The 23893-nt window shown below is 44.1% G+C and overlaps 1 protein-coding gene across 6 annotated transcripts in view; it reads left to right on the forward strand.

Annotated features, from left to right (window-relative positions):
• The window catches only part of VPS35L (VPS35 endosomal protein sorting factor like), a 121848-nt gene extending 103686 nt beyond the window's left edge, over positions 1–18162 (forward strand). For all 6 annotated transcript variants that reach the window (XM_049638353.1, XM_049638354.1, XM_049638350.1 and 3 more), the window contains 4 exons: positions 964–1129; positions 6902–7020; positions 12844–12990; positions 13500–18162. In XM_049638353.1, the coding sequence (XP_049494310.1) occupies positions 964–1129; positions 6902–7020; positions 12844–12990; positions 13500–13598 (531 nt within the window). In that variant the 3' untranslated portion in view covers positions 13599–18162. The remainder of the gene's footprint in view (positions 1–963; positions 1130–6901; positions 7021–12843; positions 12991–13499) is intronic.
• The last annotated feature ends 5731 nt before the right edge of the window (positions 18163–23893 follow it).

Here is a 23893-nt window from a genome sequence, read left to right on the forward strand (position 1 = left end):
AAGGGCTTCCTGCTGTTGTGAGGCCCCGGGTGCCTCGCCTGTCCTTCCTCTCCAGCTCCCTTCACGCTGCCCCTGTCTCGATAAATAATCCTTCTTGAACTGGTCCTCACGGAACCATTTTGAGCATGCCCACTGTGTCCTGGCAGGATTCTGAGTGGTCCAGCTGGGCCCAGGAGACATAAAGGTGCTGGCTGGAGTGGATGAGGGGCAAGGTGTGGCCACCGGGTGAGCAAGACGATGGCGCCAGAGCTGGGCACTGACTCTTGGCGGTAGGCCTCCATGGAGCATGTTCAGAAGGGGAGCCACAGAAATGCAGGCAGCTTGTTGGAAGTGAACTAAGCTGCTGGCTTTGTGGCATCCGGCACTCTCTTCCGATTCATTTCAACATCTGAGGAACACCATTCTGTGCTCTGCCTCTTGGGTTTTTTCCTCTCCCAAGAGAGCGTCCTCACTTTAGCTGTTAATGTCACTGAACGCCCTGAAGAGCAAGGCTATATTTAACGCTGGTGCCCTTGCTGGTGACAGTGATCACTGGGGGCTTACGCAAAGCAGGAGGCTTCCGATGTTGGATCTGCTACAACACCCACAATCTTGCTTTTGGAGTCGGAGGAGCAGGACTTTTTACTGCTCTACACATAGAACCAGTGTGTAATTTTGGAAACAGGCCATTAAGCTGACAGGTAACTTAGCTCCCTCATTCCTTGGACCCAAAGAGGCTCTCCAAGCTCATCTCCCCAGACTGGAGCATGCTCGTCGGCGGGATGAACATTATCCTGTCCGTTTTCTCAGTGGTGTTTGAGCAGGCTTGTGAGTGGGCTCGCCTGCAAAGTAGCTGGCACTTCCATTCCCCGAGAGCTGCTAAAGGGAGGGACCCGGGCTTCTATCCTGGTGGATTTTTTGTTTTTTGGTTTCTCCTCCTGCTTCCTATCTAGCATTATTTATCCTTTTTTGGCTTTCCGCTAGGATCACCCAGAACATGGGGTCCTGTTCCTTGTCCGAGAGCTTCTCAACGTGATCCAGGACTACACCTGGGAGGACAACAGTGACGACAAAATCCGCATCTACACCTGTGTCCTGCACCTCCTATCCGCCATGAGCCAGGAGACCTATCTCTACCACATAGACAAAGGTAGCGGGGTCCCCTCCCACTGGACTACACCGAGCTGGAATTTCATGAAAGTCCAGTAAAATGTTTTTGTTTTTAAATCCCTTAGGGTTTTATGCACCAGAAACTTCTAGTCCAGGGTCTCACTACATGTGCCCAAGTAAGAACCTGAGCAGATCCCTGAGCCCCATCCTGCCCCTTCTCAATTGGGAACCCCAAGAAAAGGTCGGAGAATTTTGTCTATAACAAATACCCAAAATCATTTTGACGACCTGCAAGTTTAGGGGAGCACTCCAAGCACTCACTCCGTGCTCTCTCTGGTGTGCTACAGAATAACCTAGAAAGGTGGTTTGATGTCCATAGGCATGAGCTTCTCCCAGGCCTGCCCCTAACCACAGACTCAGGTGGGACCCTGGGTGTTTTTACCTAGTTCTTCAGGTGATGCTGAGGCTCAGGGAACCCCTATTTCAGATGCTCAGGAGGAAGGAGGTGGCCTTGCCTCCCCCACGTGCTACCAGCCATTCTGCATCTGCTGCCAGGAATTTGAAAGCAGACTTCTCACATCCTGCATGTAACGCAGGACAGTCCCAATTCCAGACATCTGCCCACTGAGCCCAAGCACCCGCCTGCTTGTCAGACCCTCCGTTCTAATTATCGGTTTTCCCAAGATGGCCCTATTGTTGTGAAAAGTGCGTTGGCCAGTAATTGCATACTTCAGGGTTTAAGCAACGGTCTCTCCACTTGGAAATTTCTGGAAACACATTTGCAGTGCTAAGGGAGGGCCTTCTGCTACAACTCTCAGGCTTCCTCTAGCTGGCATTTGGGGGCTAATAGTTAAGATGTAACTTAGGGAGGCAGGTTGATGTGGATGATGACAGCACCTGAGACTTGAGCTCCTACTGCGTGCCAAGGCCCACCCCAGACTCCACGGATCTTTCTTCTGTACTCCTCACGGCCCTGAAGCGTGTGAGACAGGCATTTACATCCCCATTTTATGTGTGAGCAAGGGGAGACTCCGAGAGACGCCATGGTTTACTCCAGGGCCTGTGGCCGGTTATTGGTGGAAGTGCAAGTCACACCCTGAACTGTGGAGCATGCGTCATGCTGCCTCCTTTTATAAAATAACAGTGTTTTAATTAAATCATAACATATGTCAGACATACAGCCAGCTGGAAAGCTCAATGAATCATCACAAAGTGAACACACCCAGGTAACCCCCACCCAGATCATGCCCCCACCCAGTCATCGCCCCCACTTTCCCCTCCAGGGCACACCACTCTGCTTCCAGCATCCCAGATTAGTTTGTACGTCTTTGACTTTTGATGTCAGTGAAATTGTTTAGCAAGCATTCTTTGGTGTCGGGCCTCTTCCACTCGATACTCTGTGTGTGTGAGATTCACCTGTGCCGTGCGTAGCTGGCGTGCATCCTTTTGCATTGCCATGTAGTATTCCACCCAGTGACCATACCAGAATTTATTCATTCCCTCCGGTTTGAACATTGGCATGTTTCCAATGGTCCTGGTTCTGGCTGTTGAGGGTAGTGCTGCTGTGAACACATTTGTATGTGCTCTTGGTGTACGTTTCCACTGGCGATATGCCTACGGGTGGAATTGATGGCTCACTGGATTTGCTTATGTTCAGCTTTGGTAGATACTGTCTCACAGTTTTCCAAAGTGGTTGTACCAATTGACACTCCCACTAGGCATGAATGAGTGTTCCCTTTGTTCCCTCCGTGTGGTCAGTCTTTTTCATTTGGGCTGTTTTAGTGAGTGTAATTTGAATTTCTCAGCAATGAGATTGTGCACCTTTTCCTATATTTGTTGCCTTTTTTTATTTTTGAGAGAGAGAGAGAGAGAGAGCGAGCGCGAGCATGAGTGGGGGAGGGGCAGAGAGAGGGAGACACAGAATCCAAAGCAGGCTCCAGGCTCTGAGCTGTCAGCACAGAGCCTGATGCAGGCCTCAAACCCACAAACTGCAAGATCATGACCTGAGCTGAAGTCGGACACTTCACTGACTGAGCCACCCCGGCTCTCCATTGGTTGGCATTTTTATTTCCTTTTTTGCCAAGTGCACATATAACAGTAGAGACACTTCTGAGGACCAGGCACTGACCTGGAATTGGGTCTGCAAACCTTGGGCCCTGTTAGAGGGGTAAGCCCTTTCCTGTCTCCTGTCCTCTCCTCATCCTCCTATTTGAGCAGATTCGTTTAACCCTCTGTCTAAACTATACAGCTGGCAGACTGGGAGCCAGAGTGCAAGCAAAGGGAGTGTGGCTATGTGCAATAGACAGGAGTCTAGATTTCTGGCTTTTAGAGAAGAAAATGGAAGGCTGGGTGGGTTGTTTTCCTTCTTTCTTGGCCCAGCTGTGTTTACTCTGGATGTGCAATTGTGACCTGACAATTGTCTTAGGAGGAGAGAGGCCCAGGGGGCCAAGGGAGGCGCTTCGTTTCCCCACCCCTTTCTTACTCTAGGCAGCCTTTTACAGTGTTGAAACAGGTTAGAACTTCTCAAGAACTAGGGTCAAATTTTTTTGCATTTACAAAGAATTCCTTTGCTACTTTCTTTCTAGATTAATCCGATGACATTCTGAGATTTCCTGGAGCAAGAACTCCAGTGCTCTCCTACAAATGTGAGAGAGTAGACGTGTTTGATGTGTGAGGGAAAGTTTCCTGTGTATGGAGTGTTCCTTTTTTATTTACTTTTTATTATATTCTTTTATTTGAGAGAGCCCATGCAAGTCGGGTAGAAGGGCAGAGGGAGAATCTCAAGCAGGCTCTACGCTCAGCGCGGTGCCTGACACAGGGCTCAATCCCATGACCCTGGAATCATGACCTGAGCTGAAATCAAGAGTCAGACACTCAACCAGCTGAGCCACCCAGGTGCCCCTGCATGTTTATTTAATATGCAGATAGTGTGTATCCAGCTAGTTGGAAGACCACAATCCAGGATGCCCCTGTGAAGCCAGTGTAGCCCCTTTGCTCCTCCATGTCACCTGCCAGGCCCTTGAAGCGTTCAGGGTCGTGATCGCAGGGCAAGACAGATGCAGGGATTGTGGGCTATTCTTAGTGGCCACCTGCCAGGGATATCATGTCTCCCTCAGGGGACTCTCGGGGCCACTATACACACTGGTCTGACCAACTTCCTTTTAATTCTCAACTTGGCCCTTTGCTCCCTCCATCATTATCAAGTATGGAAAACTCATCCTGCCCCCTAGCCCCTTTTTCCACTTGTCCGGTGAATTCAAGCTGTGGAGCTTAGCCTGTCCTTGTTAATTCCAGAGTTCCGTCCCAAGCCTAGATTTCAGGATCCCATAACCCCTTGTACTGCCCCCTTCTGACATTCAGTACGTGCTTTTCAGTTTGCTGGTCTGCATCTGCTAATGGTCTGTGAGCTCTCTGAGGCAGGAACCAAATCAGCCTTGGCCCCCACTGGGTCCCCAGCTCCTAGCGTGGAATCTGGTGCAGAGCAGACCCTTACCCAGGAGGTGCAGTGTGTGTGTGCGCACGCGAGCAGCCTGCTCTGAACACACGCCTGGCCCGCCTGGGGAGTGTTGGCCATGGGCAGTCTCAGACCTTCTCTCTTTTCCAGTGCTGAGCTAATCAGAAAGAGTAGGTTCCAACCCGGAGTAAGACTGAGAATTTATGCCAAGAACTATTCTGGTCCTCAGCAGTGGATGTGAGAAATTCCTTCACCAGCTGCAGTTTTGCTGCCCTGCAAAATCAGGTGGTGGTGACTGGCTGAATCACATTCTTTTACAAGAATCACAGTCTGTTACATTCTTTTGAGAATAGCTGTCATCCTCTGAATGGTGGATAGTAGTTGAGACATAGACCCATAAACAGGCAGAATTGGATGAGAGATTGCCTTTGGACAGAGAAGCCGGGGCGCAAGCAGACTGCTGGGGAGCAGTTGTTCATTATTCTTAGACAAAAGGTCTGCAATCTGCTCACAAATGGTTTGGCTAGAAAAACCCATTATGTGTGAGTGAGTGTGTGTGTGTGTGTGTGTGTGTTTGTGTGTGTGGAGAGAGCAAGTGAGAGAGCTTGCACACAAGGAGCAAAATGGTGTCAGCTGGTGTTTCGAGGTGAGACAGGCAGGTATTCAATGTACTGCTTTGAAACAGCAACTAGAAATGTACATAAGACATGTCTGAAATTATTTTACCAATTAATTACTACATGCTTATTATCTGTCCCGTTCTCTTTTTTTGTTTATGTATTTTTGAGAGAGCTAGAGCACGAGCAGAGGAGGGGCAGGGAGAGAGGGAGACACAGAATCCAACACAGGTTCCAGGCTCCAAGCTGTCAGCACACAGCCCAATGCAGGGCTCGAACCCATGGACCTGGAGATCATGACCTGAGCCAAAGTCGGACACCCAACCGACTGAGCCACCCAGGCGCCTCTGTCCCATTCTCTAAAAGATTCAGGCAAATTGAAAGGAAATAATTAAAAATTGGTTCTTAAGCAACTATAAATTAGGAAATATACATGGATATATGTATATCTGTGTGCTATATTTATATAAAGGCTCTACTATGGATACTGTTTTGTCACTTTTTAAAAATTAATAGTAGCTTGGGGCATCTGATTGGCTCATTCCATTGAGTGTCCAGCTCTTGACTTCGGCTCAGGTTGTGATCTCATGGTTCACAGGTTCAAGCTCCACGTCCAGCTCTGCACTGACAGTACAGAGCTTCCTTGGGATTCTCTCTCCCTCTCTCTGCCCCTCCTCCACTCATGCACTCTCTTTTCAAAATAAATAAACTTAAAAAAAATAAAAATTAAAATTGATAGTATCTTGTAACTGTTACTAATAGTATAACATAGTATATGGTGATTAACAACTATAGATCACATCGTTTATTATCCTCCTAGTATTTAATATTGTAACAGAGCATTTAGTTAAAACTCTGTTGATCGACATTTACATTACTTCTCATTTCACCCTTTTAAACAAGTTTATAATGAACATACAGTGAACATATAACGAATGCTGCTGTTCACAGCAAAACAACAAATCACATATGTGCATCTTTGGGTACCTGCTGGATTATTTTCTTTAAAAAAATTTTTTTTTTCATTATTTATTCTTGAGAGAGAGAGAGACAGATCATGAGCATGAGCAGGGGAGGGGCAGAAAGAGAGGGAGACACAGAATCCGAAGCAGGCTCCAGGCTCTGAGCTGTCAGCACAGAGCCCGACGTGGGGCTCGAACTCATGAACTATGATATTCTCACCTGAGCCAAAGTTGGATGCTTAACCGACTGAGCCACTCAGGCACCCCTTGATTATTTTCTTAAAATAAATAAATCCTTTGGAGTGGTCTCTGTAATCAGAGATCTCGACTTTTTTGTCCTAAGACTACAAGACTACGTTAAAAAAATTGTTAAAATACACATAGTAATAAAGGTTACCATTTTAACTATCATTAAGTGTACAATTCAGTTTTATCAAGTATATTCAATGTTGTGAAGCCATTACCACCGTCCATTTCCAGAATTTTTTCATCATCCCAGCACTCTGTACCCAATACAGTGACTTCCTTTTCCCTCCCTGTCTCCCCAGCCTGTGCTGACCTCCATTCTACTTCCTTCTATGGATTTACCTATTCTAGTAGCTCGTAAAAGAGGAATCCTGCAGTATTTGCCCTTTTGTGTCTGGCACATTTCACTTATAAAGATTTTAGGATTCATCCATGTTTTAACGTGTCAGAATTTCATTCCTTTTTATGATTAAATGATATTCCTTTGAATGGGCATACCACATTTTGCTCACTGCTCTGGTCTGTTCCATCAGTTGACTCCAACGACAGCCTCTATGGGGGAGACACCAAATTTCTGGCTGAAAACAACAAGCTGTGTGAAACGGTGATGGCTCAGATCCTGGAGCATCTGAAAACCTTGGCCAAGGATGAGGTAGGTGCCCTCTGCCTGTCCTCCTGCTGCTGCTTGCTCTGAGTGCAAAAGTTTCTAGGGCAAACGTTGGTTCATTCTGGAAAGGAAACTCATTCACGTGAATAGTGTGTTTATGTGCAGACATGATGAGTGCTCCATCCAGGGGTTTTGCTCCTACTTTACTTGGTCACTCTCTGAAATGTTCTGCTTATTTCAGTTGTTTGCCTCTCCCACCAGAATTTAAGCTCCATGGGGACAGGGACCTTGTGCCATGAGTTTTGGAGACCTCCTTGTGCCTGAGGTTAAGTCTCTAGGGTCTGTCACTCACCACAGCATCCCCACACCCTGAGGCTGGCATACAGCAAATCCTTGACGACTACGTACTGAATAAACAGCCTGTGCTTTGCCTGCGTTTTTTTCATGCCAAGGTACAAGTGCTGTGTTTGTTCTTACTGTACAGAAAAGGAAATGGAGGCTCAGAGAGGTTTCTCCACAGCCCTGGGTTTCCTCTGGTGAATGAACACCAGGGTCCCCACCTACAGACCTCCCAGCTTACAGTAGTAGTTTTTTAACGACTGCATTGCCCTCCTCAACCAAAGCCTTTCTGCTTATCTTGTAAGACAAGCATGTGGTTATTGTCCTCCTATGATGGTAGGTTCTGTTTCTCCAGCCTTTGTTCTACTTAAGTGTGGTGTTGACGACTCTGCATGCATTGTCTCACCTAAACCTCAGGACAGTCGGGTGAGGTGGGAACAGCTGTGCCTTTAAACTTTACAGGCAAGGACAAAATCCTGGAGTGGCAGCCACACGATATGTGGTCAAGGCAGTCTTCTGGAACCCATGTTCTTACCCACAGAATACACCAATGTATCAGATGCTAGATCTTTTACATTTTTAGAGCAGTTTTTCCATGTTCTCCATAAAGTTAGATGCTTAACTGATTTTAATGTTAATTTTCACTTAGTCCAATCTACAGAACTACCTGGTTCCCTTCCCGTTAGACCAATCATGACTTCCTTTTTTGCAGCTTCAACCCAAACATGTGGGTGACAGATGGATCCCAGCAGCCCGTCTCAGGTTTGGCCGAGGCAGTTAGTTGTTCAGACCGATGCTCATCTCTGTTACTGCGTTAGGGGGTGGAGGCCGGCAGTACTTTAGGAGTCAGAGCTGATGCCTGACCTTTCTCTGCATTCCTTCTGTGGGTCAGCCGGCACTTGAATTTGTTTCTGCCTCCACCTGCTCCCCGGGGTCTTGCTCTTTATTACTCCAAGCTGTCAGCTTGAAGCTCTGAGCATTTTGGGCTTTTTTATTCCCAACTGTCAAGAGACAACCTGATGGCTCGTTCCGGATTTCATCATGGCAGGCCCTGTTCTTGCCTGTGTCCTGCTCAATTCCCTTTCCCAAACCTAAGGCAGATTTTGGACTGCCTGCTTCCCAGTAGCTTTCCAAGCCTTCCCCTTCCTTCCCTTCCTCAGATTCTCTGGTTCCTAGTTTTTGCTGCTGCATCCCCACCCCATCAAATCCTTTGAATACAGAGTAAGATCAAACTGGATTTCAAGTTAAATTATTACTCATTTCCAGGGCTATATAAAACACCACCATTGCCCTTATCCCCCTGCCCCACCAGAATATTACACAGCTGTGGGTGTACGCATGTGTGACATACATCTGTGTTCTGGGTTCCCATCATCCCCAGGGTATTCAAGCAGGTGCTAGAGAGAGAGGTATTTTTTCTGGACTCCATTCTCCAGCAGCCCCTGCCAAGTTCAGGGCCAGCCTTAGGGTTAGCAGTCCAAGAGGCAGAAGGAAAATACAGAACTGCTGCCCTGGGTCCAGAGTTGGTCACAGTGCCCTCTCTATGGAGGGAGTGTACTTTGGGAGTGTCCCGCCAACCTGGGGACCCTTCTGGACACAGGGCTACAGAACTCTGGAGAAGTTAACACATGGAGGGCGCCTGGCTGTCTGGGCAAGGGGCAGAATCAGAACCCCAGTTTCTTCAGAGAAACTGGTTTATCAAACCAGTGAGTATTAGAAGAGGCCTTTTTCAAACACTGTTAGGGTTAAAGACCCAGCTTTCATTTGCACAAATAGGTGGTTTTCAGGTGAGAGCTCTTTCTACCCCACGGAGTGGAGTCCTTCACCTTCAGCTTCCACTTACTTCACTAGTCAGGTCCCCCTCTGCTCCTCTGCCATGAAAAATTGTTCTTAGTACCTTTTCCTGATTTTTAAAACCCAGGGCCCTCAGAGCAATGGTATGTGTTTAACAGCTTACACTCAAGAAAAATTTGCTACATGGCTTGAAAATAAATACATTTCTTCAACTTGATGCAACAGGCTGGGTTTAATCACAGGTGGCCACCAACAGCATAAACGACCATAGCCTAGAAAAATCCCAAGCTCACAATAAAAATAAACCTGAGAACTATATATATAAATATGTAGTTATGTCCAGTCATCGTCCTCCCACCTCCTTGCCCCATCATGCAGTTGCAGGTACCTGGTTTCAACTAGGATCCACAAGCAAATTATCCTCCTCCTGACATCTCATTAGAAGGCTGGTAGTAGCCTAACACTACATCATTCACCTCATGTAGGCATTTTATCACCTTACATCCTAAAAAGAGTGAGTATGGTACAATATTTTCAAGACCACATTAACATAACTTTTATTATAGAATTCTATTTTGTTAATTTCTTACTGTGCCTAATTTATAAACTGCCATAGGTATGTATGTATAGGAAAAAGCAGTATATATAAAGCTCGGTACTGTCTGTGGTTCCAGACATTTACTAGGGTGTCTTAGAATGTATACTTGCAGCTAATGGAGTGGGAGGGGACAGTGCTGTAATTTAATGTTTATGTCTCTTTTTCTCTTGAAGGAGGGAGCATTGATGGTGATAATGACTCTGAATCAGGGTTCTGAGAAAAAGCAAAGTTGGAATTTTTCAAAATAACGTTTTAACTCCCCATAAACACCAGGGACTTTAAATGAAAATGTCCTTCTATATATGCACATTTATTAGAAAAATATGGGTGGATCGAGCTAAAATGGAACAGATCATCCTTTTAACAGTGCAGTGTAAAATTCAGCACAGACAACCGTGTCATGGCAGGATCCCTGGAGATGGGATCCTCTCGAGTCTGGTCTCTGGGAAAAAGGGGTCAGATTCTTCTACCTAGTGGAGAGTGAAGCTTCATGCTGTTGAAAAACCCCAATGCTGATTGATGCCAGTCCTGAGTATCCCATCTCTCATTGCTGGTAGTAGACCTACTTCCAAAATTGTCCCCTTAATCCACATGGAGTTGGCCATTTTACCCCTGAGTATGAAGTTGTTTATTTGGGTGTGGTGAAGCTGGGAATCATGCCAGACCCATGGAGCTTCCTGGAAATGACATTTCTCATAGGCAAAGAATGAAAAGCTCTTTTCTATTTAAAACCTTGGAGAAGAGGAGGGGGGCTCAAGGCCTGATTTGGTCCTCTCATAATGTGTTTGTGGTTTTCTGGGTCTTTGCTTGTTGGCTGGCATGACTTCTCGTCCCTCAGATCTGTCTCTAATAATTTCACTTTTAAGGGGCTATGCACTTAAACCACATGTGGATTGAGCTTTTTAGGGTAAAATGTTTACTGGGAAGATCCAGAATGGGAAAATAGCCACTTGTTAGATATGGTCTCTCTTGTTTGACTTTAAAAAAAAACCTCTCCCACTTCAATGAAATGTGGTTCAAGGGCCTCTCTCAGGGGTGACTCTTTTAGTTGTATTTGAAATAGAATTTTCTTTTAGCTTCCTCTTGTAAGCAGAAAGGGTGCACTCTTGTAGTCCCAGCATCAGACCAGGGCTGGAACTCAATGAATGGTCATCTCTGCCCAGGTTCCCGGTTGGGGTAGAACTGTATTGTCTCATTAGATTAAAGACCGCAAAGCAGGCAGTCAGGAGTTCCCTGTGCCTGCAGGCTTGGGCCCTGCACAGGATGACCCCACTCTTTGACTGTGATGTTGAGTCAGCTCAGCTTCTAGGACTGTCACCTGGTCCAGGCTGTTGCCAAAGCAGACTCAACGGGGGGTGGGGGGTGTCTCTTCCTTGCCATTCAGCCACCGTCACCCAGCTGTGCTGCTCCTTGGTCATTATTTTTTTCCTCCACCAAGATATTTTAAATTCTCACTTGGGAGAGGATGGCAGGAGGGGTTAAGTTGGTTCAGCAGTTAGCAGAGTCCAGGCCCCATGAATATTTGTGAAATGATGAACAGATGCATGATTAGTAGGTTGGTTTTGTCCACCTAGAGTAGTTGACAGAGGCAACTCTTAGCCTCTTCAGAGTCTGGATTCCTAATGTGATGCCAGCACTGAGTCTATGGGAGTATCGTATCAGCTGGAGTGGGACAACTGGACCTCTGTGCTGTCATCTGTGAGCAAATTCCCCAAAGCTTTCTGAACTTGGAAGCCTCTACACAATGGGAGTGGACTGGGTTCCTATTGCAGCCTTAAGAAAATTGGCACAAACTCAACAGCTTAAAATACTCATTTATTATTTCATAGTTTGAGTTGGCGCTGGCTGGATTTTACAAGGTCAAAATCAAGATGTTGACTGACCAGCTTATTTTAGGGTGTTGGCAGACTTGAGTTCCATGCAGTTGTAGGACTGAAGTCCTGTTTCCTTGCTGGCTCTTGGCTAGAGGTTCTTAGCTTCTAGAAGCTGCTTTTTTGGCTTTTGGCCCCTCTTCTTCCCTCTTGAGACCCATTAATGGTGGTCAAATGCTTCTGATCTCCAGTCTCCCTCCTTCTGCCGACTTCTCTCTCAGAAATTTCTCTGTTTAGGGCTCAAGTGATTCAATTGGGCCCACCCAGGTAATCCAGGACTCTGTAAAGTCAGTCCATAACTTTACACCTGCTAAGTCCCTTCACCCCAGCACCTAGCATGACGCTTAAATAACCAGGGGTTGGGATTCCTGAGAGACAGTGCTAAACATGTGCTTCACACAGCTGGTTAGAAGTATGCCTCCCACAAAGATCTGCTGTGTAGGTAACTCTGATGAGCTCTGTAAAGCACAGAGCAGAATACCTGGTCCCCTGTAAGGGCTCCATTCCCATTAGCCGCCAGGGAGCAAAGCAGATGAATGAGGCTCTGAGCCCAGTGATGTTCTGCAGTGTGAGCCAAGGGCATTCAGCAAGGGCCCAGGTCATCAACCGTCCAGGGTCCACATGGATACATGAGTGAACTTGGCTCCTGTCAGCACCCCCCTATTTATTTGGCTTTCCACATGCCTCTGTTTACCTTTCAGAACTTGTATCTTTTCTCCTAGGACTGTTGTTGCATTTTGGAGATTGACTTTCTCTTTTTGTCTTGTACCATGCAAAGCTGGGATTCAGGTCTGGTCTCCTTTAACATTTGGGTTAGACTTTTTCTTATTTAGGTACTTGTAATCAGATTAAGAGAGGCTAGATTTGGAATCAAAGTATAGAATGGTTCTTATAAAAGCTGGGCCTGGCTGTTGCTCTTGGGAAGCTGTTGTCATTCGGCCTTTATTTCGGCCCTTTGGTTACTGGGTAGTGACTGCACTTTGGGTGGCTTGAGGACACAACTGAAAGACTTATTTTAGACTTTTCGTTTTCATCTGTACTTGAGTAATAAATGCCCATGGAGGCACAGGGCAAAGGGCTTTATATGCATCATCTCATTCGGTCCTCACTTACCCTGTGAGCTGGCATTACCTTCCTGTCCTACAGATGAAGGCGGGACTCAGAGATTAAGCAGCCCCTCCAGAAGATCCAAGGTAGAGCTGATGTCCACGCGGGGCCCCCGCCTGTGCCCCACTGCCCGATCCTGATCTCTCTCTTCTATTTCAGGCCCTGAAGCGCCAGAGCTCGTTGGGCCTTTCCTTCTTTAATAGCATCTTGGCCCACGGGGACCTGCGCAACAACAGACTCAACCAACTCTCTGTCAACCTGTGGCACCTGGCACAGAGGCACGGCTGTGCAGACACCAGGACCATGGTGAGGCTCTGGGAGCATGGGGGTCCTGGTGAGCGACACAAACCCACTGGCCAAAGCACAGCTGGCCTCAATACCACATCAGTGCTCATCTTCCTTTTTTTCCCCTCTGAATAATAGGGCGCCTGGTGGCTCAGTTAAGCGTTGTTTCAGCTCAGGTCATAATCTCATGGTTTGTGACTTTGAGCCTCGCGTCACGCTCTCTGCTCTCAGCGCAGAGCCCCTTCGGATCCTCTGTCCCCCTCTCCCTCTCCACCTCTCCCCTGTTCGTGCCCTCTCAAAATGAAAACAAAAAGACCTATATAGAAATAGCAGCTATTCCTGGTCATACCAAAATCTGATTTTATAAGCAAATTGTAAACTAAGAAGTTTTACTTTAACACTTTTTGGTTTCTTCCCCTCCTTTATGCTTCAAAAGACTTTAGCTGTACGACAGCATCAGCTCACAATACGGTTGATTTGTTGGTGCCTAGCTGAACCAAAAGGATACTGATCTTTCTTTTTCCTCTTAGGTGAAAACTCTGGAATACATCAAGAAACGAAGCAAACACCCAGATATGGGTCATCTGACTGAGCTGGCCCTCAGGCTCCCTCTGCAAACAAGGACCTAACTCTGGGACTGTGAAGCCAAGTTCAGAAAGACCTGCTTTGCTTTTTTTATTTTTACGCACACAAATTGGTTTAAGCTTTGGCCTCTACCCAGATGATTGTGACATTGAAGAAGTGGGAAGTGTCAGAGCAAAATCCAATCTTGTTCAGAGTAGAGCACTGTTCTAGTGTTTCTTTGCAGAAGTGGCCTTCAGATTGGCATTTATGGAGAAACAGAAGAATCCAAGTAACATCTCTCAGTGTGTCTGGGTTTTTTTTGTTTTTGTTTTTTTCAAATAGAAGAAACCTTGAAAAGGAGTCTACTTTTAAAGAGCCACTTTCCCTCAAGTCTGGAATTGAATGTTGCCTACCCTGTCACAATTTATGAAAAGTAGATGGCTCAACCTTTATCTACCACAAGCAGCTCAACTGGACTCAGAATATATAGGTATACACCTAGCTGTAGCCAACACCACAGATGCAGGTGTGGTGGCACAGGCACACAGCGGGACCGCACAGGTGAGGAGGAAGCACGTGGTGTGCGCGGGGAACCTCAGTGCATCCACTGGGACTCCCAGGAAGATGGCAGAGTAAGGAGGTTCTGAGCTCAGCTGCTCGCAAAAACACACCAATGGTGTAGCTATACGAAGTGCAACTCCCTCTGAGAACGACCCAAAGACTAGCCGCACAGCTCTTACACAGCCAAAGGTACAAAGAAAAAACTGCACTGAGAAGGACAGGAGGCAGAGATGCGGCCAGGAGGCAAATCCCTGGTGCAGTGACCCGGAAGAGGGAGAGATATCACCCATAAGCGTGGAGGGTCAGTCCCCACCCTGAGTACCCCCTACCTTGGCGTATGCACCGGGAAGATGCGCTCCCATGATGTCTAGCTGTGAAAATCTGTGGAGCTTCACTCCAGAAGGTTATATAGGAAACCGAGGCTCTACTCTCAAAAGAGTAGAGGCAGCAGATTGAAAAGTGCCTAGGTTATTTACTCAGTTTAGGGCATGTGCTGGAGGGGCAACAATCTGTAAGAGTTTTTTCTGGGAATGGAAGACTCCCATCTTTTAGCCTACTTGGACCGAGGCTGGTGGGTGCCAGATGTGACACTTTTCATCTACTTTGCTGGCACCACCAGCATGGCCTAGACATTACCCTTTGGACCCACCTTCCCAACGGGCACAACCCCCGTACCACGGCACAGGGTGGAGCCACGCCCACCACAGTATTCACTGCAGCTGTGGCCAAACCTCACAGCCAGTCTCACCGGAGGCTAGCCCCACTCCCCAGCATACACAGCCCACACAGGGGACACAGCTAGGGCACCTGATTCTGGTGACCAGGGGAGACAGCACTGCTGCCCCCATAGGACGCCTCCTACATAAGGCTGCTACCTTCCAGACCTGCCGCAGCTGACCTCATACAGAGACAAAATGAGAGGAGTATGTTCCAAACAAAAGAACCAGAGATAAGCCATCTACCTAATAAAAGGGTTCAGAGTAACAGTCATAAAGATGTTCACTGGACTTGAATTCATTTTTACATTTATTTATTTTTGAGAGCTAGAATGTGAGCAGGGGAAGGGCAGAGACGGAGACAGAAATCTGAAGCAGGCTCCAGGCTGTGAGCTGTAAGCACAGAGCACGATATGGGGCTCGAACCCACAAACCATGAGATCATGACCTGAGCCAAAGTGGGACGCTGAACTGACTGAGCCACCCAGGTGCCCCTACTGGACTTGAGTTCAGGGAGTACTTCAACAAAGGGAAGATAAAAAAAAACAATCAGACCTGAAGAATACAATAACAAATGAAATTAGAATTAGAATTACAGAATTAGAAATACAGAATTAGAAGATACAGAAAAATGAATCTGGAGCACAGGGTATTAGAAATCAAGCTGAACAGCAAAAAAAAAAAATTTTCAATTTGAGAGAGTATGAGCAGCAGAGGGGCAGAAGGAGAGGGAGACAGAGAATCCTAAGCAGGCTCCACACTGTCAGCACAGAGCCCCATGTGGGGCTTAAACTCACAAACTGTGAGATCCTAACCTGAGCCGAAGAGTCAGATGCTTAACCAACTGAGCCACCCAGGTGCCCCCCAAAAAATCTTCTTTAAATGACAGATTAAAGGACCTCTGGGACAACATCAAGCATACAATATTTGCATTACAAGCATCCTAGGACAGGAGAGAAGAGAAAAAGGGACAGAAAACTTATCTGAAGAATAGGTGATAACTTTGACAAACTAGGGAAGGAAAAAGACATTCAGGACCAGGAAGCACAGAGAGGCCTAAACAAGATGAATCCAAAGAGATCCACACTAAGACACATACAGATGGCTCCTGTACAACACAAATCTACTTATATGTATATTTTTATTCTTTATAATACAGTACTATATTTTCTGATTTTATTAATTTTTTCTCTAGCTTTACTGTAAGAATACAGTGTGTAATATATGTAACATAGAAAATGTGTTCATCAGCTCCTTGTTGTCAGTAAGGCATCTGGTCAACAGTAGGCTATTAGTAGTTCAGTTTTGGGGGAGTCAAAAGTTACATGCAGATTTTCAACTGCACAGGGAATTGGTGCCCTTAACCCCTGCATTGTTCAAGGGTCAACTGTAATTACAATGTCAAAAATTAAAGAAAACCAGGGCATAGAGTTGATTAGGCATCCAACTCTTGATTTCAGTTCAGGCCATGATCTCACAGTTTGTGGATTCGAGCCCCATGTCAGGCTCCGTGCTGACAGTGTGGAGACTGCTTGGGATTATTTACTCTCTCTGCCCCTCCCCCACTTGCCCTCCCTATCTCAAAAATGAAGAAATATTAAAAAAACAAAAAAAAAACCCTTAAAAGCTGCAAGAGAAAAGCAACTAATAACATACAAAGGAAACCCGCACAATGCTATCAACTGAGTTTTCAGCAGAAACTGTGGGCTAGAAAAGAATGGCATGATCTATTTACAGTACTGAAAGTAAAAAACCTACAGCTGAGAATACCTATCAAGACTATCATTCAGAATAAAAGAGACATAAAGAGTTTCCTAAACAAAACTTAGAGCTGATCACCACTAAATCAGCCTTAAAAGATTATGTTAAAGGGACTTGTTTAAAAGGACATAACTAGGGGCGCCTGAGTGGCTCTGTGTCGGTTAGGCAACTGACTTCAGCTCAGGTCACGATCTCTCAGTCTGAGTTCGAGCCCCAAGTCAGACTCTGTGCTGACAGCTGGGAGCCTGGAGCCTCCTTCGGATTCTGTGTCTCCCTCTCTCTGCCCCTCCCCTGCTTATGCTCTGTTTCCCTCTCAATAACAAACGTTAAAAAAAAATTTTTTTTTTAAATAAAAGGACATAACTAGAAGAAAATAAGAAAATATTTCCCTGGTCAAAGTAAACACACAGTAAAGATAGAAAATCAATCACTTATAGGGTTAAAAGACAAAAGTAGTAAAATCTATTATATCTATAATTATTAGTTAAGGGATACACAAAATAAAAAGATGTAAAATATGAAACCAAATATATCAAATGTGGAAGGGGAAGGCAGTAAAAATGTAATGTTTTAGAATGTGTTCAAACTTAAGTGACCAAACACTTAAAATAGAGTACTATAATACATTGTTATGTAAGAACCTCATGATACTCACCATAAATCTGTAACAGACACACAAAAAATACAAAGGAATCCAAGCATAATACTAAAAATTATCAAACACAAGAGAGCAAGAGAACAGAAAAGGAACAACCAGAAAACAATTAAAAAGGCAGTAAGTACATCTGACCTTAAACAACATGGGTTTGAACTGTTCATGGTTTTCAATAAACACAATACTGTAAATATTTTCTGTTCCTTATGATCTTAATATTTTCTTTTCCCAAACTTAAAGAATACAGTATGTAATACATATACAAAATATGTGTTAATCAACTGTTTATGTTCCCTAGCAAGGCTTCTGGTCAACAGTCAGCTATTAAATTTGGGGGCAGTTGTATGTGGATTTTCAACTGCATGGGTGTCAGCAACAGCATGTCAGAACAGGCCCTTGTTCAAGGGCAAATGTAGGTACTTACCAGTAATTAATTTTTTTTTTTTAATGTTTCTTTTTGAGAGTGAGTTGGGGAGGGGCAGAAAGAGAGGGGAAGACACACAATCTGAAGCAGGCTCCAGGCTGTTGGCAGAGCCTGACGTGGGGCTCAAACCCATGAACCATGAGATCATGACCTGAGTCGAAGTCTGCTAGTAGCTCAACCCACTGAGCCACCCAGGCACCCCACTGTAATTACTTTAAATTTAAGTGGACTAGGGGTGCCTGGGTGGCTCAGTTGGCTGAGTGTCTGACTCTTGATTTCAGTTCAGTCATGATCCCAGGGTTGTGGGATTGAGCCCTATGTCAGGCTCTGCATTGAGCATGGAGCCTAAGATTCTCACTCTCTCTAGCTCTCTTTCTCTCTCTCCCTAAAAAATAAAAAAATGTCAATGGACTAAATGCTCCAATCAAAAGACATAGGGTAACTGAAATAATGATTAAAAAAAAAAAAAAGATCCCTCCGTATGATGCCAAGAGACTCACTTCAGGCCACAACACTCCCTTCAGATCACAACAGGTAGCAATCAAAAGAAAAAATTAGAAAACCACAAATACACAGACGCTAAACAACAACATGGTACTAAACAACAAATGGGTCAATGAAGACACCAAAGAGGAAATTGAAAAATACCTTGAGACAAATAAAAATGACAATACAATGTTCCAAAGTCTTTGAGACACACAAAAAGGAGTTCGAACAGGGAAATTTATAGTGATCAAGGGTCTACCTCAAGAAACAAGAAAAATCTAACACAATCTAACCTTAGACCTAAAGGAACCAGAAAAAGAACAAACAATCCCAAAGTTAACTAGAAGGAATGAAATAATGAAGATCAGAGTGGAAACAAATGAAATAGAGACCAAAAAAAAAAAAAAAAAAAAAAACAATGAAATTAAGTGCTGGTTCTTGAAAAAATTGATAAACCTTTATAGTCCCATCAAGAGAAAAAGAGGACTCAAACATAAAATCAGACATGAAAGAGAAGTTACAATTGACACCACAGAAATATATAATAATCCTTTGTATGAGACTACTACAAAAAATTATATGCCAACTGGACAAGCTAGAAGAAATGGACAAATTATTAGGAATGTACACAGTCTTCTAAAACTAAATCAAGAATAGACAATCTGAACAAAATAATTACTAGTTATAAAATTGAGTGAGTAATCAAAAAGCTCCTGGGTGGCTCAGCTGGTTAAGCGTGCTGACAGCACAGAGCCTGTCTGGGATTCTCTCTCTCCCCCTCTCTGCCCCTCCCTCACTTGTGCTCTCTCACTCTCTCAAAAAAACAAAAACCAAACCAAACCTCCCAACAAACAAAAGTCCAGGATCTAATGGCCTCACAGGTGAAGCCAAACATAAAAAGAGTTAATACCTATCCTTTTCAATTACTGTAAAAAATTAAAGAGGAACTGCCAAATTCTTTTTATGAGGCCAGCATTACTGATACCAAAACCAGATGAAGACACTACAGGAAAAAAAAAAAAAAAAGATAATTATAGGCCAAAATTATCCCTAATTAACACCAATGCAAAAATCCTCAACAAAATATTAGCAAACCAAATTGAACAAAACACTAAAAGGATTACTCACCAAGATCAAAAAGGATTTATTCCAGGGATACAAGGATAGTTCAGTATCTGCAAATCAATGTGATGATACACATTAACAAAATGAAGGATTCAAAATCATGGTCTCAATAAATACAGGAAAAAACATATGACAAAACTCAACACCTGTTCATGGTAACAACTCTCAACAAAGTGGGTATATATGCTTCAACATAATAAAAGCCCAAACCCACAGCTAACCTCATACCCAATAATGAAAAGCTGAAGGCTTTTCCTCTAAGATCAGGAACAGGACAAGGACATCTGCTCTCACCGTGTTTACTCAACACAGTACAGAAATCTGAGCCATAATGATCATATAATAAATAAAAGACATCCAAATTGGTAAGCAAGAAGTAGAACCGTCACTATTTGTACACGACATACTATTCTATATAGAAAATTCTAAAGACCAAAAATACCATTCTAATAAATGAATTCAGTAAAAGCTGAAGGATACAAAATCAATATACAAAAATCTGCTGCCTTTCTATAAACTAATAATGACCTAGCAAGAAGATAAATTAAAAACACTGTTTATAAATGCTTTAAAAATAGAACAGGGCAGAAGAAACTCTCCACAGCTAAATGTAGATTAGAGTTCACACCGAAGAGGACAGGAAAGGTAGAGACCTGGTTGGAAACTAAATGGACCACAAGACCATTCATGCAAGGGAGGGATGCCCCAGATACGGACAGGGACAAGAAACAGACCCTCACACCAGGCACCCCAGGCACAGGAGCCCATACAGGGAAGATGAATCCCATAACATTTAGCTTTGAAAATCAAAATAGCATAATTTCACTAGTTCTTAGAATCAGTCTGAACTTTAAATATCAGAGAGCTCAGCTCTGGGAGAGGACAATAGTCAACTGACTCCTTGCCACTAAATAGCACAACAAACAGCCCTGTGGAGATACAACAGAAGCAGCAGTCTGAAAAACACCTGGGTGTACGGGAGGGAGACTCGTTTACTAACCTCAGAGCATGTTCTGAAGGCGCAGGGCAGGGATTCTTGGGAGACTCCTTCAAGAACAAAGGAACTGGTGAATGCTATTTCCCTCCTCCACCCCCCAGCCTAGATACAGGGACAGCTGCAGGAACCAGCAGAGTACAACACTCTCCAGCTGGCTTGATAACAACATGCACCCCATCCCCACACTTCTGTGGATCTGTCCCCTCCAACCCAGACGCCTCGGCAGGGATTTTGGGTGGCCACAGGTCCCCTCCCAAGTGCATCCCCACATTCTCCTGTGGACCTGCTCCCTCCAGGGCACCCTTTGGCCAGAGCCCATCCAAAGCAGCGTTACAAGCCTGACAATGTGCATGCAGCCCAGAGAGGGAACAGCATTACTCCTGCCCCAGGGAAAGGAGAAGATAACCACACACACCACTCTATGGTCCCAGCAATGGGCTGGGAACAGATATTTGGTTGGACTGCAGGCCCTGACCACCAACAGAAGCTTCTTGGGACAACACAAGGAAACCGCCCAGTAGTTCGGTGCTACTGCATCTCTAGCAAACACCTGGTCTGACTCAACTCAAGCCAGATGCGGCCCCAGACTGGCCCACTGACAACTCAGGGACCAAACCCTGCCCACAACAGGCATCACTGCAGATGACCGGACTGAAGCCACTATAAAAGGGCACTCACAACATACACAGCAGACATCCCCTAAAGCACACAGTCCTGGTAAACAGGGGAAACTGCACTGCAGGGACCACAGGACCTCTTCTTCATAAGACCATAACTTTCAAGAGCAGGAGAGGTAGCTGACTCTCCTAATACCCAGAAACAGGCACAGAGAGACAAAATGAGATACAGGAATATACCACAAATGAACAGGACAAAATCATAACGAGAGCTAAACAAAATGGAACAAAATAGTATATATTCCTGATGAAGAATTTAAAGTAATGGTCATAAAGATACTCACAGGATTGGAGAAAAGAGTGGAGGACCTTAGTGAGACCCTTAACAAAGAGATAGAAAACATAAAAAGAACCAATCTGAGATAAAGAACTCAGTAAGTGAAATTCATAATATAGTAGATGGAATAAACAGTGGACTAGAGGAAGAAGAATGGATCAATGACCTGTAGGACAGAGTAATAGAAAACAATCAAGCTGAACAGAGAGAGGAAAAAAACAACCAAAAATGAAGATAGACTTAGGGGAACTCAGCAATACCATCAGAATAATAACATCCACATTACAGGAATTCCAGAAGGAGAAGAAAGAGAAAAAGGTGCAGAAAATTTATCTGAAGAAATAAACCTACCAAATCTGGGGACAGAAACAAATATCCAGATCCAGGAGGCACACAGAGCCCCCAACAAAATCAATCTAAGGAGGTCCACACCAAGACACATATTAATTAAAATGCCAAAAGTAGTAATAAAGACAGCATTTTAAAAGCTACAAGACAAAACAGACAAGCAAACAGTTACATACAAGGGAAACCCCTTGAGGTGATTTTTCAGCAGAAATTCTGCAGGCCAGAGGGAGTGACATGATATTGTTCAAAGTGCTGAAAGGAAAAAACCTGCAGCCCAAAATACTCCTTCCAACAAGGCTAGTATTCAGAATAGAAGGAGAGAGAAAGAGTTTCCCAAACAAAGGAATTCATGATCACTAAACCAGTCATACAAGAAATGTTAAAGGGGACTCTCTGAGTAGAAAGAAAATAAATAGGAATAAGAAAAGCAGCAAGGATAAAAGTAGTAAAATTAAGTGTATCTATAAAAATCAGTCAAGTGATTCACAAAATAGAAGGATGTAAAATATGACACCATATACTTTAAATGTGGGAAGGGAGAAGAGTAAAGAATGGATTCAAACTTAAGTGATCATCAACTTAATATAGACTGATGTAAACATAACATGTTATATACAAGGGGGCACCTGGGTGGCTCAGCTGGTTAAGCAGCTGACTCTTGGTTTCAGCTCAGGTGAAGATCTCTTGGTTCGTAGGTTCCAGCCCCACCCTGGGCTCTGTGCTGACAGTGCAGAGCCTGCTTGGGATTCTCTCACTCTGCCCCTCCCCAACTTGCGCTGTCTCTGTCTCTCTCAAAATAAATAAACTTTAAAAATTAAAAAAAAAAAAGATGTTATATACAAACCTAATGGTAACCACAAATCAAAACCAGTAACAGACCTGCAAAAATAAAGGAATCCAAGTACATCACTAAAGAAAGCCAGCAAAGAGTGAAAACAGAGCAAAAGAAGAAAGGAACAGAGAAGAACTACAAAACAACCATAAAACAAGTAACAAAATGGCAATAAGGACATACCTATCAATAATTACTTTGAATGTAAGCAGCCCAAGTGTCCATCAAAAGATGAAGGGATAAAGATGTGACACACACATACACACACACGCTGGAATATTATTAAGCCACAAAAAGGAAGAAAATTTTGCCATTTGCAACAACATGGATGGATCTAGAGAGTATAATGCCAAGTGAAGTAAAGTCAGAGAAAAATACCATAGGCTTTCACTCAGATGTGGAAGAAACAAATGAACACAGAAAAAAAAAGACAAACTAAGAAACAGACTCTTAACTATAGAGAACTGATAGTTATCAGAGAGGAGGGAGGGGGATGGGTAGAAACAGGTGAAGGGGATTAAGAGTACAGGTGAGCACTGAGTAGAGAATTACTGAATCAGTACAGTGTACACCTGAACTAATATAACACTATGTTATCCAGCATAACACTATATTGGAACTTATAAACAAAAAAATAAATAACCCAGAAATACATTTAACCAAGAAGGTGAAAACTCTACTGATTTATAAGACACTGATAAAAGAAACTGATGTAAATAAATGGAAAGACATACCACACTCATAGTCTGGAAGAATACTATTAAACTGTCCATACTGCCCCAAGCAATCTACAGGTTCAATGCAATCCTATCAAAATACCAACAGCTTTTCCACAGAACTAGAAGAAATTACCCTAAAATTTGTGTGGACCCACAAAAGACCCCAAATAGCCCTAGCAAACTTGGGACAGAAAAACAAAGCTGGAAGTAGCATAATCCCGGATTTCAAACTATACTACAAAGCAATGGTAATCAAAACAGAACAGTACTGTCATAAAAACTTTAGACACACAGATCAACAGGAACAGAGAGTCCAGAAACAAACCCACACCTCTATGGTCAATTAATCTAGGACAAAGGATCCAAGGATCTAACAATGGGGGAAGACAGTCTCTTTAATATGTATATAATATGTGTTGGGGTTGCCTGGCTGACTCAGTTGAAGGAGCAAGTAACTCTTGATCTCAGGGTCGTGAGTTTGAGCCCCACACTGGATGTAGAGATTACTTAAAAAACTTGAATGGTGTTGAGAAAATTAGACAGCTACATCAGAAGAATCTGTACCATTTTCTTACACCACATACAAAAATAAACTTAAAATGGATTAGACTTAAATGTAAGACCTGAAACCATAGAACTCCTGAAGGAAAACAGCAGCAAACTGTTTTTTGGACAATGGTCTTAGCAATATTTTTCTGGAACTATCTCCTCAGGCAAGGGCAACATAAGCAAAAATAAGTAACTAGGACTAAAACAAACTAAAAAGCAAAGGAAATTAATGG

Source organism: Panthera uncia, chromosome E3 (genome assembly GCF_023721935.1).
Source record: "Panthera uncia isolate 11264 chromosome E3, Puncia_PCG_1.0, whole genome shotgun sequence".
Taxonomy (NCBI): Eukaryota; Metazoa; Chordata; class Mammalia; order Carnivora; family Felidae; genus Panthera; species Panthera uncia.